General features: G+C 50.4%; 2 protein-coding genes across 2 annotated transcripts; both read right to left on the reverse strand.

Annotated features, from left to right (window-relative positions):
- Positions 1–1,005: 1,005 nt before the first annotated feature.
- Positions 1,006–1,668, reverse strand: LOC119294261 (lipid transfer protein EARLI 1-like). Its single transcript, XM_037572478.1, has one exon. The coding sequence runs from the start codon at positions 1,603–1,605 to the stop codon at positions 1,186–1,188; it is 420 nt and encodes a 139-aa protein (XP_037428375.1). The 5' UTR covers positions 1,606–1,668; the 3' UTR covers positions 1,006–1,185.
- Positions 1,669–13,341: 11,673 nt separating this feature from the next.
- LOC119292201 (putative glycine-rich cell wall structural protein 1) lies at positions 13,342–14,452 on the reverse strand. Its single transcript, XM_037571032.1, has one exon. It carries the CDS (start codon positions 14,349–14,351, stop codon positions 13,758–13,760), a length of 594 nt encoding a protein of 197 aa, XP_037426929.1. The 5' UTR covers positions 14,352–14,452; the 3' UTR covers positions 13,342–13,757.
- Between the last annotated feature and the right edge of the window lie 2,659 nt (positions 14,453–17,111).

Consider the following 17,111-nt stretch of genomic DNA (forward strand, 5'->3'; position numbering starts at 1 on the left):
GTGGCAAGGAACGGTGAGGCAGTGGCGAGGGCCGGCACCGCGGCGGCGGCGGTAGGAACCGAGGTCGGCGCGACGGCGGCGGTGGCGGCGGCAGCGGAAGACATCGTAACCTAATTTGATACCATGTAAGACATATGATTTGGGAACTGCTCGACAACCCTAACCTGGGATGTGACTATCTCATTATATAGAGTTACCCAAGGGGTGCAATACAATATTACAATACAGATATGCAGAAGCTACGTATATACAGTCTAACATGCTGTACTCCTAGCTACGTGCTGAGACGTGAACTAATTAAGCAGGCGCGTACGACAATTGCATCAAGTGAATAATCAACCAGCCAACACAACAAGGTCCATTATAACCTAGTTGTTCGATGTCGAGCGTGTCATTAGCTAGCAGTGGCGCGCACGTACGAAGTCTAAACAAACTGGCAAATGATCGATTGATTTATCAAACAAGCAGTATATACGTACAACTAGCTACGTGTCAAGGGTATTGAGGTTCAAACACCGGACAGCTTTGTCGATCAGGGTCCTAGCGACTAATTATATCAGGTCAATATCACCTAAAATGCCAAGCAGAAAGGATGGTTGCATATGGAAGAAGCCAAGTGACGGTGTGGTGAAAATAAATGTGGACGCATCGTTTCATGGAGATACTTTGTCAGGGGAGCTATAGCTCGTGATGACAAAGGAGATTTTATTGCTGCTGCAAATTGGTTTATCCCACATATACAATATGTTGATGCTGCTGAACTTACTGCTATCAGGAACGGTCTTTTTTCTAGCGGCTAGCGTCGGGTGCAATTAAGTCGAAGTTGAATCAGATTGCTCATTTGCTGTGGACACCTTGAACTCCATGGATTATTTGGGTCCTCATGTGGCAATAGTGGTTGATTGCAATCAGCTAGCGATGGAGTTCGGACGCATTTCTTTCAAGCATTGCTACCGTGAGCCGTGAGGCAAATCAAGTGGCGGATGAGTTAGCAAAGAATTTTTTTGTTAGTAGATCCTCTAGTTCTTGGGAATCTGTGATTTCAGATTTTATTTCTCATTCTCTTGTAAACGACATGTCTATTATTTGAGAAGTAAAGTGTTTTACCCGTCAGAAAAAAAAGCTACATTCGTAGTACACTAGTCAATGACATATATGCCGGAGATGTTGCCGTGGATGGGTCTTCTAGGAGGGGCACTGGAAGCCGGAGGGGACGTTCTTGCCGCAGTAGTTGATGAGGAGGCTGAGGTCGACGGGCACGTTGAGGTGGATGCCCAGGATGTTGGCCTTGAGCGCCGTGCACAGGCACACGGCCGCATCCAGGTCCGCCAGCCCCTGGAGCAGCGAGCAGCACGTCTGCTTCGGCGTCGTCACCGGCCGCAGGTTGATCAGCCCGCCCAGCACGTTCGCGCACGCCCCAAGCTTCAGCGCGTCGATCGGGCACTGCCCGCTGCCACCCTTGCCTCCACCGCCGCCGCCGCCCCCTCCTCCTCCCCCTGCCGGCGGCGGCGGGCTAGGCAGGTGGCACCCGCAGTCGTCGGCCAAGGCGAAGAAGAGCAGGTTCAGTGCCAGCAGCGTGACGAGCACCGCCGCTTTCGTCGCCATAGCTTCCTATCCGAGCTACTGCGAGTCTACTACGTACAGGGTTTATTAGAGCTAGCTCACTCTGGCTGTGTGTGTCAAGTGCAAGGGACCTCCGGGTGCTACTTATAGACCAAGAAGAAAGGAAGGTGTTGAACTAGCTCCTAGCTTAGAGCATTTTCAACAGCCGCACAACGTGCGAGTCGCGCTAAAAATGAGAATACCGCGCCGCGCGAGCTGGGTTTTGCGCGCGGCGCTGCGCTGACTCCAGCGGCCGCCGCAAAATAAAGCGCGGCCTAACCGCTCCAGCAGACGTGCTATATTTTTTTTTTCTTGAGACGATTGCATACATAGCATACAAATATGAAGATAATTCGGCACATAGCCTGCTTCTACGATACAAAATGCGTACATCTAGACTTCTCCAATGATATATAGTTCTACTACGTCCACATAGCCTGCTTCTACGATACAAAATAAAACTATTACTACTCGTTCTCCGACTCGGACTCTGCCTCGGTGATGTCCTCCTCCGACGTCTGAGCATAGGCGTCAAGGAACCGCTCGTCGCGGGAGTCCCATGACGACGCATCTCCTAGCGCCATGTTGTATTTAGCGACCGCCTTCCGCATTCGCTTGTCCTCGCGATAGGCGGCTCGCTCCTTTCTTCTCTCCTCCCTCTCCGCCCTCCTCTCGACGAAGAAGTGTTTTTCGTTGATGATGTCTTGCGGGAAGCATTGCCTCCACAACGCCATGACTTCCTCATCCATCCCGGTCAGGCTAAGATGGCACTCCCGTCTCCGGTGTTTGCGACGATCCTCGTCGGTGTTAAGCCGCCGGAAAGGCGCCAACTCCTGTGCCCGCTCCTCCGTCGCCACGTCGGTGAAGTTCATGTCCCAACGGGACCGCCGGAGGCGCCACGCCGCAGCGTCGTACGCGCGGGCGCCATCCTGGGTGGTGGCGAAGGTTCCGAGGCCAAGGCGCACGCCGCCGCCCGACTGAATCAAGGCGGAATAGGTGCCGGACGAACGCACGCGGATGCCGCGATAGCCGGAACCTTCCCGGCGGCGAGGCGGCATGGTGGCGCGGTGGTGGCGTGTCGGCGGCGAGGAGAGAAAGCAGTGGAGAGGGCGAGAGAGAGCGGCAGAGGGCGCTGCAATTTTATAGGGGCGCGTGAAGCGGCGTGCCAAATCTAGCGCGCGAGCTGCCGCCTTTTCCCCCGCGCGCTAGTTTGCCGTCACCCCTGGAGCGTGCAAAACCGGGCCGCGCGTGCTAAAAAGCCAATTTATCGCGCGCGCGTCTTTTGACGCGCTTGTTGAAGATGCTCTTAATTAGGACACAGATATTTTACTCACTCCACGCGTGTAATCGACCAGTCTCTCCATGAGAAGATCACCACGAGATAGCTGATCGCAACAGGTGCACGGCGCATGTGAGCTGGCTTTGGCTTTGGGGATGGGTGGAAGGAGACAAGGAGATGTTTGGAGTGTTGCCGATAAATAAAAGATGTAAAGCAAAATTGTGTAAGTGAAACAATGTCTAGACCGTTGTTCTCAAATCAGACGGCTCTCGGAGCGCAAAATCAACCATAATGTAGCTTGCCGACTTAGCCGCTCAAATCTGCGAATCCCAAGCGACATGGACATATGTGCAGCCGCTTTTGTCCATTTCTCGTTGAGAGGACAATACTATTTCTTGGAGCATTTTGTTTCAAGGTTTTGTCACACTAATGACCGAATTTATCATCTGAAGAAAAATGTATCAGTTTAAAGGTGGACTTACCACAGTGTATTTTGCCCAAATACTTCCTCCCAAACTAATTGACTGGTTGACCCACCTGCCAGAATCATGTGGTGCCGGTGACAAGAATTACACGTGCGCCGTCTATTGAATATTATCGCATTATCATCATGTGGAGTAAACCATTTTAAGTGCATTTTCTATTTAACAGGCACCAGGAAAATATTCTCGGTTGGGGCATCTCCGATGCCGACCCACAGACCGACCCCATACTTTCGGACTGCGCTATCCGACCATGAAAGCATCCAACACCGCCCTGTATCGGCCTGCAGGGCGGTTTAGACGTGATTTTTTTTTTTTGCAAACCAGAGACAGACATGAGGAGTTTGCGGGCGTCCGGACCACTGTTAGGCCCGCGTCTGACCGCTCTGGCCCATCCAAACCCCCTCCCTCGCCGCGCGCTTCCTGCCCGAAACGATTAGGTGCTTCAGAGCGTCAATGCAGCATTCATGTCTGGTCAGAGCGGACACGACCTATCACTGGCACCGATATTGAAGCGGCACGCAGGCCGAGTGACCGCCGCCCGGCCATTTCTCGGTGCAGGCAACTACTCCGTGTTCAAACGAGATGGCGGACGTCCGTCCGTCTACTTGGCGCCCACATTAATGACACACGGTTGTCGAGGCAGCTACTTCGGTGCCACCCGTCCGTCCCTCTGCCGCCCACCATCACAATATAAACTACAGCCCTGACCATTGCCGCGGTCATCCGCCTCCCATCCCTTTATCCTCTCTGCACCATTCCCGCCATGGCTTTCTTCCACGCTAAGACTCTTAGGGACGGGCTGATGCTGGAGCAGAAGAAGAAGATGGCCACCATTGCTTTGGCTGGCTGGCCGGCAGGCAATCGAAGGACGACGACGTCTCAATGGAGGACGCGGTCGACGACGAGCCGACACCACCCTCCTCGTCCGCGCCACCTACGTCCCAATGGAGTATTAAAGTTCGTCGGAACTACAAGGTGCTTCCTTTTTTTGCATAGTAATTAATGTGTGTCACATTCATATCATAAAGATCAAAGTACATGTCACGTAAGGGCTGACATGGCAAAACTGAAAAGAGAGCAGAACCTCTCTGAGTTTGACACCAAAACTCGCACCTGCCTCTGGCACCATCATAGCAGCCACCAAAGAAAAGAATGATGGATCAACTCTTACCCGAGCTCGACGCGGCTCCATCGCTTATATGCAGCTTTGCGGACCTTCAAAGGTGGCTCACCAAAAGTAAAGCCACAGTCGTCGAACAAATTAGACCGGGACACATCATCGAACTCTAGATCTGTCACTCCACCACGACTAAGACGCCAAAGGAGGAAACCGCACCCTGCCATCTATCAACCACGAACACAGCACATGTTCCGTCTTATAGATGTCTTCGATGCAGACCACAATCTGCATCCGCTCCTGGACTACCTTTCACGCTCCGCACCGACATTGGAGCAGACGTGGTCACAATGACGGAGTACGATGACACATATTCACCACGAGGAGGCCGTCGGCGTCACACCATCGTTGATTGAACAGACTGGTTTCCAAAACTATCCTCAACCATAGGGCCGATCGACTTGTTGGTGAAGAATATGAAGAACCTTTATTCAGCGCCGTCATCGTCACTGCCGAAGCCATGACGATGAACAACCTAAAAACGAAACTACTTTAACTTATAATTATCCACACACGTGGATTCGGCGATCCCCTCACCACCGACGACCGAGGTCGTCGGCCAAGGGGAGCCGTTGGAGGACTGCGGCGGAGGAACTCTCCTTGGGAGAGACGCTGGCGAGATCACAAGGTGCTTTCTTTCAACCACGGTGGATTGTGTATTAGCATTGTGTACTGTCCGTGAACTCTTAATTTATACCAGTATACGTCATGGTTCCTTACATGCTTGACTCGATTGAAAAAAATTGGCAGGCCTTACCAAAAGGACTATTCTATTCACGCACCAAATGTATGTGTCCTTGTTAGACTTAGAGATATTTGTGTTATGTAATCTTAACTAATTCCTCTATCCTTTTCTCTCCCGTTTAACTTCCTATCCTCATCCTGCTGAATCCTAGCGATCGGTGGGCTTCTTGTAAACCACGGCAGGGGTTGTTCCTGCCCCCAATCAATATAAGCCCGCGGCTCCTCTACGGAGGAGTAGGAACGCTTCATCGATCCAATCTAACATGATATACAGAGCCAAGTCTCTTCCTATCGTCTAGCAAAACCAAAACCCTAAACACCACCCTTCCATCGCCATGGCTATGAGCTCAAGCGCCATCGCTCTCAACCTAGGTGCTCCACCAACAGAGAAGCTCGCAAGGGGAAACTACCTCCTATGGAAGGCGCAGGTCATGCCGGCACTGCAGGCGCGCAAGTGACCGGTCTTCTCGACGGCAGCGATGCCTCACCGCCGAAGACAGTAGAAGTTACCAAGGCGGACAAAACCACGGCCATCGAGCCCAATCCTCTGTATGGCCCGTGGTTGTCGAAGGATCAACAGGTTCTAAGCTACCTGCTGAACTCTCTCACCCAGGAAATCCTTGCACAAGTCATCGGTAAGGACAGCACCTTTGATCTGTGGACTACTCTTACCACGTTGTTCGCTGCGCAGTCGAAATCCCGCATAACCAATCTGCGGATGGCCATCTCCAACACCAAGAAGGGCAACATGTCGAGCAACGCCTTCATCGCCAAGATGAAGAACCTCGGGGATGAGCTAGCACTAGTGCAGAACCGAGTTGTATTACTGGTTCGTAAGGCCCTTTAGTGTCGGTTCTGTAACCGGCACTAAAAGGTGGAGACTAAAGCCCCCCCCCCCTAGTACCGGTTCAGTACAAATCGCCACTAAAAGGCCACCACGTGGCACGAACCAGCTCCGGGGGCGGGAAGACTAAAGGTTTTTTAATAAAGCAAAACAACCCACCTACTGGGCCGGCACGACCTGCATACGACTACAAACCCAACCTCTAGTTGGGCCAGGATGCAGGCCTGTACGGCCCAATAGGCCCCACAGGGCAAAAGACTTGCAATAGGCCCACAAAGGCCTGCTTAGAGAGGAGCTCGACACGGTAGCCGCGGCGGGGCTTATAAACCGGTGCGAGCTCCGCTCAACTAGCGAGGTGGGACTAAACATTGCGCACTGTGGGTGGTAGCGCACCCCTTTAGTACTGGTTGGTGGCACAAACCCGTACTAAAGGGGGGGTCTTTAATACCGGTTGGAGCCACCAACCCATACTAAAGGTCACCACCTCTTTAGTACCGGTTCGTGACACAAACCGGTACTAAAGGTTCGCCACGAACCGGTACTAATGAGTGCCGCCCGCCTAGCCGTTGGAACCGGCACTAATGGTCACATTAGTGCCAGTTCAATTACAAACCGGGACTAATGAGCTTCACATTAGGCCCTTTTTCTACTAGTGCAGCTACGGCTGGACGTCCAGTAACCGATCCAGAGATGGTAGATTACATCCTGGCTGGCCTTGATCGGGACTATGATCCCATCGTGGCAGCGATCGGCGTCATCAAGAACTCCATCAGCGTCGATGACTTCTTCGTGCAGATCTCAGTGTTCGATCAGCGGATGGAGATGCTGGGAGACGGACCAGCAGGCTTCCGCTCCTCTGCCAACGCCGTCTACAGGGGGCACAGGCAGTACCGTGGCAGGGGAGGCCGTGGCCGAAGCAGCAGAGGAGGACGCGCCCAAGGGAACCGCTCTTCTCCCTCCCCTAGCCGCGGTGGTGGTGGCGGCCATCAGCAGCAACGATTCCGTTCCCAACTGCAACAACAACAACAAGAAGAAGGAGACTACCCAGAGTGCCAGATCTGTAGGGATCTACGGTAGGGTGCGTCGACTGCAAATTAAAATTTTCCTACGCGCAGAACAACATGAACATGCTATGGGAGATGGATCATAGTTCGTTACCACTAGACGCGCAGTGCCGTGTAGCGGAAGAAGAGTTGGGGCAGCGCTTCTGCATGGATCGTCTCCTCCTCGTCCGATCTCCCTCGAACAGCCGGTCATCTGATCCCACGTACAAGTTCGCCAGAGCGGCGCAAGTGCACCGCCTCTAACGGTATCCGCGCATGCAGGAGGAACACCGTGCGGTAGACTACTAGGTCCGATCACACAGTCGGCGGCGAGTGGAGGTGGCTATTCACAACACATGCGAACCCTAGTCGCAGCGCCGAAGCGATCAACCGCATGAGTGTTCCGCACCTCCACTTTATATATATAGGCGTCCGTCGCGGGCTCAACACTTGGGCCTCGTACGGATCCTAAAGCCCACAAGTCTACTCGGCCACAATCCGAATACAGCTCGGATCACATCTGACCAGTGTCCTCGGATCCGACCTTGTAGGTTCCTTCCCTTAAGCGCGCGACCCCTTAGGTTCAAGTCGACTTGGTCGCAGTTCGGATCACCTCCGAACTGCACGGTTGGTAGCGGCCTCTAGCAAGGCATGCCGAACACCAAGCAGACCATGAAGCTGGTTAGGCGAACCTGTACAACGTGTCACACTTCTGTTCCCTTTTGCCACACGATATATGTTGTCGGGCTCAAGGCGAGACTGTCATCCTTGTGCTAGCCCGACCTCTTTCTCGTTCCAGTGATACCGACCACAATCCGGATTATCTCATAATCCTTGTCGCATGGCCATGCTTATCCTGATCGGATCACACGAGGGGCCCAGAGTATATCTCTCCTGATCGGAGGGGCAAATCCCATCTTGCTCGACCATGTCTCGCAGCATGGGACTGGACAAACCCGAAACCTACCTTTGTAACTACCCAGTCACGGAGTGGCGTTTGGTCGGCCCAAAGCAAGTCTGTCACCATCCTGAGTACATGCATCAGCTCGGGTCTTATGACACAGAATGTATGTTGTACTAGAGACTCACAGATGACATATCACTGCGTCTCATAGTTGGGTCTGTCCGACTCGGACCTTATCTCGACTCGGATCCGACTACGTCGTATCCGACCAGACCAGACCTTTCCAAGTCCATATTATCCTGTTAGCATCCAATGCTCCATGGCTAGTGAGACCGAGCCATCGACCGTGCCATATGCTAGTCTAGTCGGATGCACGTCCACACAACCCTTTCGACTAGGGACCTTTTAGGACAGTCATCATACAATGCATAGTCCCACAAACAAGTCACGTACTTGCTGATACACATCATTGATAATGTCCAAGGACTATCTTTATTCATAAACACATAGGAAATATCATCATACATGATTGCCTCTAGGTCATATCTCCAACAAGATCTGCTACAAGTTTCATGCTGGTGGCGCAAGAGCCTGCTGGCATCGATATGATGATGATCATGAGGAGAAGAAAGCAGCCAACCTCGTCACCAACAACTACGGTATCGACACCAACTAGTACGCAGACTCCGGCGCTACTGAGCACATCACCGGGGAGCTTGACAAGCTAACTATGCGGGAAAGGTATCATGGCGGTGATCATATGCACACGGCAAGTGGAACTGGTATGGACATTAATCATGTTGGAAAAACAATTGTTAAAACCCCCGTAAAAGATTTACACCTTAATAATGTCTTACACATTCCACGTGCTTCTAAGAATCTCGTTTCTATTCATCGCTTTGCCCTTGACAACAACGTTCTCATAATATTTTATTCCTACTCTTTTGTGATCTACTCTTTTGTGATCAAGGATTTGGAAACGAGGAGAGTCATCCTTAGAGGAAAGTGTGAGGGAGGCCTATATCCACTCATATCATCTTCATCTTCATCACGGTCGAATAAGCAAGCGTGGAGTGTCACCAAACCTTCCTCGGCAAGGTGGCATAGTTGTATCGGTCATCCCTCTTCAGTTATAGTTCAACATGTCCTTAGCAAGAATAATCTTCCATATGAGTCTAGTGTTGAGTCAATTTGTGATGCTTGCCAGCAAGCCAAAAGTCATCAGCTACCTTACCCTATATCTACGAGTGTATCCACTGCTCCTTTGCAGTTAGTTTTTTCCGATGTATGGGGACCAGCTCCCACATCAGTTGGCAGATTTTCTTATTATGTTAGTTTCATTGATGATTATAGCAAGTTCACTTGGAATTATTTGCTAAAGAAACGATCTAATGTTTTCCAAGTGTTCCTTAACTTCCAAAACCTCGTAGAACGCCAACTAGACTCAAAGATTCTTGCTATGCAAACCGACTGGGGTGGTGAGTATGAAAAATTAAATTCCTTTTTCCAAAAAATTGGAATTTCTCACCATGTCTCTTGCCCCCATGCTCACCAGCAGAACGGGTCAGCTGAACGCAAACATCGTCATGTTGTTGAGGTAGGACTAGCCTTCCTAGCCAATGCTTCCATGCCCCTAAAATTCTGGGATGAAGCTTTTCTCACTGCCACATATCTTATAAATATTCGACCAAGTAAAGTCATCAAATTCGAGAGTCCCATCACAGCCTTTTTGGCATCAAACCAGACTTCAAATCCCTTCGAGTCTTTGGTTGTGCATGTTGGCCAAAACTAAGGCCATACAACACACGCAAACTTGTGTTTCATTCAAAAAAATGTGTGTGTTTGGGCTATAGCCCTATGCACAAAGGAGTTAAGTGTCTCGATGTTCCACCGGCAGAGTTTATATTTCTCGAGATGTTGTGTTTGATGAATCAGTTTTCCCGTTTGAATCCCTTCATCCTAATGCCGATGCTCTCCTTCGTCAAGAGATTCTTCTTCTTCCATCTACACTTCGAGATTTTGATCACGGGGGAAACAATTGCACTAACCAACATGATGATAGTATTCCTACTGGAATCAGTCCTTGTCTTCCGTGTGTGCAGGTCTCTGAAGAAAACAGAGTTCAAAACGATCAAAATGATCAAAATCACGTTCAAAACGAAGCTATATTGCATGTGGAACAAGAAGACGAAGCTGGCGCGACGTACGAAGACGATCTGGCGGCGCCTGCCACTCCTGCGTGCCAATCCTCCTCGGATCGGGCGCGGATATCCGCCCTGGATCGCGAGCCAGTCGGCCTGCACGACCAGGGCCGGGCGACGCAATCAGCGATCGCCACGTCTTCACGTGTGGAATCCTCCTTGAGCGCCGGCCCGCGCATGTAGCCAGCTGCGAGGCGCGGCTCGCACATGCGGCCAATAGGCCCACCTGGCGCGGGATCGGCTATGGCAACGGGCGGTGCGGTCATGAGTGTGCAGGCCACACCCGCGGCCATTGGATCTGGTGTGGCATCTCCTGGTTCCTCTCCGAGATCTTCTGGAAGCAGTGATGTCGTGCGTCCGTGTGTACAACAACCTCCACCAGCCACGTCAGGAGTTACAACTCGGCTACAAAAAGGTATTAAGAATCAAAATAAGAACTGATGGCACTATACCGTATGGTATGTTGTGCATTTCATGTGAGCCAACAAAATTGAATGATGCACTTGGAGATCAAAAGTGGAAAAAGGCTATGGTTGAGGAATATACAGCTTCAATGAGAAACAAAACATGGCACTTGGTGCCAAATCAGAAAGGTAAAAATATCGTTGACTGTAAGTGGGTGTATAGGATCAAGAAAAAGGCAGATGGCTCCATTGACAGGTATAAAGCATGCCTTGTTGCTAAAGGTTTTAAGCAGCATTATGGTATTGATTATGAGGATACATTTAGTTCTGTGGTAAACGCTGCAACCATAAGACTTGTGCTAGCTATTTTTGTGTCGAGGGGAGGCAGCTAGACGTAATGCGTTTTTGCATGGTGTTCTGAAAGAGGAGGTCTACATGAGGCAACCACCAGGCTATGAAAACAAAAAAAACTTCATCATGTATGCAAACTTGACTAGGCCCTTTATGGTTTGAAACAAGCACCTAGAGCATGGTAGTCTAGGTTAAGTATGCAGTTGAAACATCTTGGATTTATCGCATCAAAGGCTGACACATCTCTCTTCATATACAATAAAGCAAATACTGTTATTTTTGTGCTCATATATGTTGAAGATATTATAGTTGCAAGCTCATCTCAGAATGCTACTGACGCTCTCCTGCATGATCTGAGCTCAAAATTTGTTTTAAAGGATCTTGGTGATTTGAGTTTCTTTTTAGGCATTGAGGTTAAGAAGGTTCAGGATGGTATAGTGTTGAAACAGGAAAAATATGCCATTGAACTCTTGGCTCGGATGGGAATGAAGGATTGCAAGTCTTCACCTACACAATTATCTTCATCAGAATAGCGGTCAGCATATGAAGGGGAGCCACTTAAAGAGGAATAAAGCACTAAATACAGAAGTGTTGTTGGAGCATTGCAATATTTAACCTTGACAGGACCAGATATTTCATTTGTTGTTAATAAAGTATGTCAATACTTGCATGCTCCTACTTCTGCTCATTGGACAGTTGTCAAAAGAATCATACGGTATGTTAAGCACATTGTGGGTTTGGGACTACATTTCAGACGTTTCAATTCTACACTTGTTAGTGCTTTTTCTGATGCAGACTGGACAGGCTGCAGTGATGATAGAAAATCAACAGGTGGGTTTGCTGTTTTCTTTGGTTCTAATCTTATTTCGTGGAGTGCCAGGAAACAAGCAACAGTGTCAAGATCAAGTACTGAAGCTGAGTACAAGTCACTGGCAAATGCTACTGCTGAAATTATTTGGCTTGAATCTTTGCTTGAGGAATTGGGTGTGAAGCAACATCGTATTTCATGCCTATGGTGTGATAATTTGGGTGCTACTTATTTAAGTGCCAATCATGTTTTTCATGCCAGGACCAAGCATATTGAGATAGATTTTCACTTTGTACGAGAAAGAGTTGCAGAGAAGAAGTTGGAGATACGGTTTATTCCTTCCAGAGATCAAGTGGCTGATGGGTTCACTAAAGCTCTACTATACAAGCCATTTGAAGCATTCAAGAACAATCTCAATCTAGAATAGGTAGTTCAGATTAAGGGAGGATGTTAGACTTAGAGATATTTGCGTTATGTAATCTTAACTACTTCTTCTATCCTTTCCTCTCCCGTTTAACTTCCTATCCTCATCCTGCTGAATCCTAGCGATCAGTGGGCTTCTTGTAAATCACAGCAGGGGTTGTTCCTGCCCCCAATCAATAAATACCCGCGGCTCCTCTACGGAAGAGTAGGAAGGCTTCGTCGATCCAATCTAACAGTCCTAGCATTAGCGAATTTAGCATGGTGGATTGACAACATAGCAAGGTCGATTGACAACATCATCATGACACGATGCGTGCGAAGACAATGTCTAGCAAGGAGACACATTGCTGTTTGCCGTAGGTACGTGAACGTACGTGGTGTAGATGGAGGCAGCGTCGACACGCAGATCTTTTCCCCGTCATCTTTGACCGTGACACGTGCATGCCTTGTAGGGTGCGGTCCATATGCTTGCAGGCATAGGAACAAAGTGTTTGTTACCTAGCCCCGTCTCTGGCTTGGCACATGCACCTGCTGGATAATCACCCTCAGCCAGGTGCTTATGTTTACCTAGCTGTCTAGCATTTCTTTTTTGAAATGAAGAGAGGCTAGGAGCCTGTGGTTACGTGTCCTTTTTCGTGAGTCACGTCGACCGGAAGCTTGGTAATGTGTAGCTAGCCTGCTTCTGCCTGTAGCACATTTCAGATCATTGTGCTCTGTGCAGTGTACAGAATGAAGCACGACACATGTGTGCATGCAAGTGGGTGATGGATACATTTCGATCCGTGCATCCCGGTCCTAATGAGACGCGACACAGATCTCATAGCGCGCGGAGCTTGCATGGAAAGAATAATTAACCAGCTGCTGCCAACACGATAACTCCGATCCTAAAAAAAACGATAACTCAGGGAGCACTTTTTTTTTTTTGAACTCAGGGAGCACATGAATGAATTCACAGACGCTAACAAACTGCATGGACCAGTACCACCCTAGGAAATCAAAAGCGCACACAATTTTTTTTGCGGGGACACACAATTTTAATCGAATCAGTTAACAAAAACGCGGAAGATCACACATAGTACTGAAAGTTGACATGTGATATTAATTACTTTATTACAATTGTAGGAGGAGCAACCTCCTTTTGAAGCAAATATAATAGTAGCAGGCAGCGGTACAAGCATGAGATCATATGTGGCTGAGAACTCGATCCATGGTCCATACAGTACCGTGGCCTAGTTCGATGACAAGCAGTAGTTCAAAGGATACTACCCCACACACACACACACACAGAGACACGAGCACACATGTAAAGTTTAGCATGCAACTAGCAAGAGCGATGATAAATTATGAAGCAAATAACGTATACGACTAGCTATAGAGTACTAGTCAATGGATGGATCGTAGATCATGCATGCGAGCTGGTGTACGCATGCATGCACGTACGTACGTATAGTGGATGCCTGCTGTGGACGATGGATCTCTCGGGTCTTCTCTTCTAGCGGGGGCACTGGAAGCCGGAGGGGACGTTCTTGCCGCAGTAGTTGACGAGGAGGCTGAGGTCGATGGGCACGTTGAGGTTGATGCCCAGGATGTTGGCCTTGAGCGCCGTGCAGAGGCACACCGCCGCCTCCAGGTCGGCGAGGCCCTGGATCAGCGAGCAGCACGGCTGCTTCGGCGGCGTCCCCAGCTGCAGGTTGATCAGCCCGTTGAGCACGTTGGCGCACACGCCCAGCTTCAGCGCGTCGATGGGGCACCGCGCGCGCCCGCCTGATCCGCCTCCTCCCGATCCGCCACCGCCGGACCCGCCGCCGCTGCTGCCACCTCCTCCTGATCCGCCTCCGCCGCTGCCGCCTCCTCCAGATCCGCCTCCGCTGCTGCCGCCTCCTCCAGAACCGCCTCCACCGCTCCCTCCACTGCCACCGCTCCCACCACCACCGCCACCGCTCCCACCTCCACCGCCACCCCCACCGCCGCCCCCTCCGCCGGGGCTAGGGCAGGATCCGCAGTGGCAGCCGCAGGCGTCGGCGAAGGTGAAGAGGAGCAGGTTCAGGGCCAGCAGCGTGGCGATAACCGCGGCCTTCTTCGCCATGGCTACCAAGCTACCAAGCTAGCTACCTCTCCTGCTGCTGTGCGTGTACAGGGTTTAGACTGCCTCAGCCGTGTGTTTGTGTGTGTGTGCAGTACAAGGGAGCCCGGGGCGCTATTTATAGCTCAAGAAGGACGGAGGGGGTTCAACTAGGTCCTAGCTCAGCCCACAGATATTATTTTACTCACGCCATGTGAAGACCGATCAGACGATCACCAAGAGCTAGCTGCCCACCACGGGTCCAAGCTAGAACTAGAAGACGACGCATGCATGTGAGCTGGCTCTGGGGAATGGGGATGGGATCACAAGGAGATGGTAACAGACAAGGGAGCTGTTTGTGCTTGGAAGGTTGCCGACTCAAGGGCCATCACGGCCTAGTGCTGCAGGAAAGATGGCGTACGGCTCTATGCCTCTGGCTAGCTAGCATCCTTTACCGCTGCAGCTTAAGCTTTCCGGTGAATGAATTTCCAGCTGCTGATCGTGCCTGCGCGTGGAGGGTGTCATGTCGTGTCATTCCGATCGGGTGCATGGTCGAAATCGAATGGCTCAATCAGTCAGCTGGCCACAGTGCGTCCCGTGATCACCCACTAGCCAGGGTTCATGGTCTTGCACTACGCGGCACGTACGTACGTTGGTCGTAGGTACACCCAAGAACTCATGTGCCGACGAGCAGGAGTGGCCGGCCGGTATGGGCGCGCGCGCGCAGAACTAGGTAACACATTACATGATAAGAGTCATCGAAACCATGGCATTATTTGCGTATGCATGCATGTTCGTGTTCATGTTCATGGGGAAGACGCGCGCACGCATTTGCTAGTCACCGGCCAGCCGAACAATCATATGGTTGGCTGGTTGGTTTAGGACACCATCGTATGCTTATCAAATATTACTCGCATAACCATAGCCTAGATAGATTCGTGTATAAAGTAACCATATTTTCTGTGAAGGAAAAATTCATGGAACCACCATGATTTTCGGGACAAGTTAGGGCATCTCTACCCGACCCCCTAAACAATAGAGGAGTAAATGACCGAGTAAATCCTAGTGAGGTATTTTTACTACACTAGGCCTTCTTTGGTTCATAGGATAGAAATTTTATAGGAATAGAAAAATCATAGGAAGTGAGATGACATGCATCTCAATTCCTATAGAGGAAGAGATGTTATTTGGTGCATAGGATAGGAATTTTTCCATTGAGTCTAGGCTCATGTTTTTTTTCCTGCAAAATGTGAAGGATTGAATCCTATCCTACATAGGAATAGGAATCAATTCCTACAAACCAAAGGGCTTCAAAAGAATTTTTCCTTTGCAAATCCTATCGTATAGAATTCCTATAAAATTCCTACAAACCAAAGGAGGCCTAAGTTTTGCTCGTTTCTAGCCGATTTCCTAAATTTAGCCGAGTAAAAAACAAACTCAAAGCAAACGAATAAAAACTCAATTCAAAAGCAAGTACTTATTAAGCATACTAACCGAAATTCGGTGCCGGTTCATTATATTTTACAATGTCATAAACCGAAACTTAGTTAAACTTACTAATTAACCGAAACCAAGTCTAAAACTTACTAATTTTATTCTCTATCTGTATCTTCGACGACTTCTTTCCACTCGGCTTTGGACAACCCACCGGTCATGGGGTCGGGGTCTATGCCATATGAGGAGTCGAAGATACCGCCCCGGTCGAAGATGCTACTGACTCCTTTCTGCCATCATCGTTGTCGCCTCCGTTGCCTCTGTTGACACCGCGCGTTGTTGCTGTCGTCGCCTTTGTTGCCGCCGATGTCTTCGTCATCACTGGATAGGACAATGACCATCGCCCCTGCCACTAGCTGCTCGTACATGCGGCGCTCTGCTTCCACTTGATCCGGTTAGAGGCGGCAGAGCTCCGCCATGTACGCCCCGTCAGAGGCCTCCGCCGGCAAGTGCTCCATCGCCTCCCGGTTCTCCCTCCTCTCCCACGTGGAGACCACCCGCGGGTCGACGGCATCTCGTTGAACTCAAAGTTTTGGTGGCCGTCCGTGTCGTGCAGCCGCACGGACCAAATGTTGTTTTCGCGGGTGGCCTGCTCGGCGGAGCTGAAGCTCCCGAGCCACCGCTTCTTGTGGGTGTGCCAGTCCCTAATCTCGCCACTCATGTCCCCTATGCCTGCTCCCGCACACCGATGTATGGCCTTTGTGGCGGCAACATTGGAGGGAGCACGGGGAAGCCGAGTAGGCGGCTGCGGGAGGCAGATGGGGCGGTGCGGATCGGTGCTGTGGACGGGCGGCAGGGAGCGGCAGCCGTGGGACCGGCCATGGCGGCGCGGGTAGGGATGCGGGAGCGGTGCGGGGTGGTAGGCGAGGTGTGGGTGGTGGAGGATTGGATGGGGGAAGAGGTGGAGAGACATGCACGTGTTTTACTCGGCAACCGAGCGGTGGAGTAATTTTAGGTGCTGAGGGGACATGAGGTAAATTTTTTTACTTCACTAATCAATTTAGGCAATTGGTTAGATACCAATTAGAGAAGAAAAACCAGAATTTTAGATCGGCTATTGTCATGGCATCACCCAAACAATCGATGTCTTAAGAGCTAACATATGACAGGAAACAATGTCTAACCTTGCTAGAACCAGACATAACGATCTATAGCATGCTACCCACCTTCTTCCTCCTACTAGGATTGACCGCCGAACAGGGCGAACACTGACAGGGTGTTTACGATAACATTTTCTACAGGAAGTTTACCACGGTACACGCATGTTCATGCATGGGAGACGCCCGTGTG

The sequence above is a fragment of the Triticum dicoccoides genome, chromosome 4B (genome assembly GCF_002162155.2).
Source record: "Triticum dicoccoides isolate Atlit2015 ecotype Zavitan chromosome 4B, WEW_v2.0, whole genome shotgun sequence".
In the NCBI taxonomy this organism is placed as follows: domain Eukaryota; kingdom Viridiplantae; phylum Streptophyta; class Magnoliopsida; order Poales; family Poaceae; genus Triticum; species Triticum dicoccoides.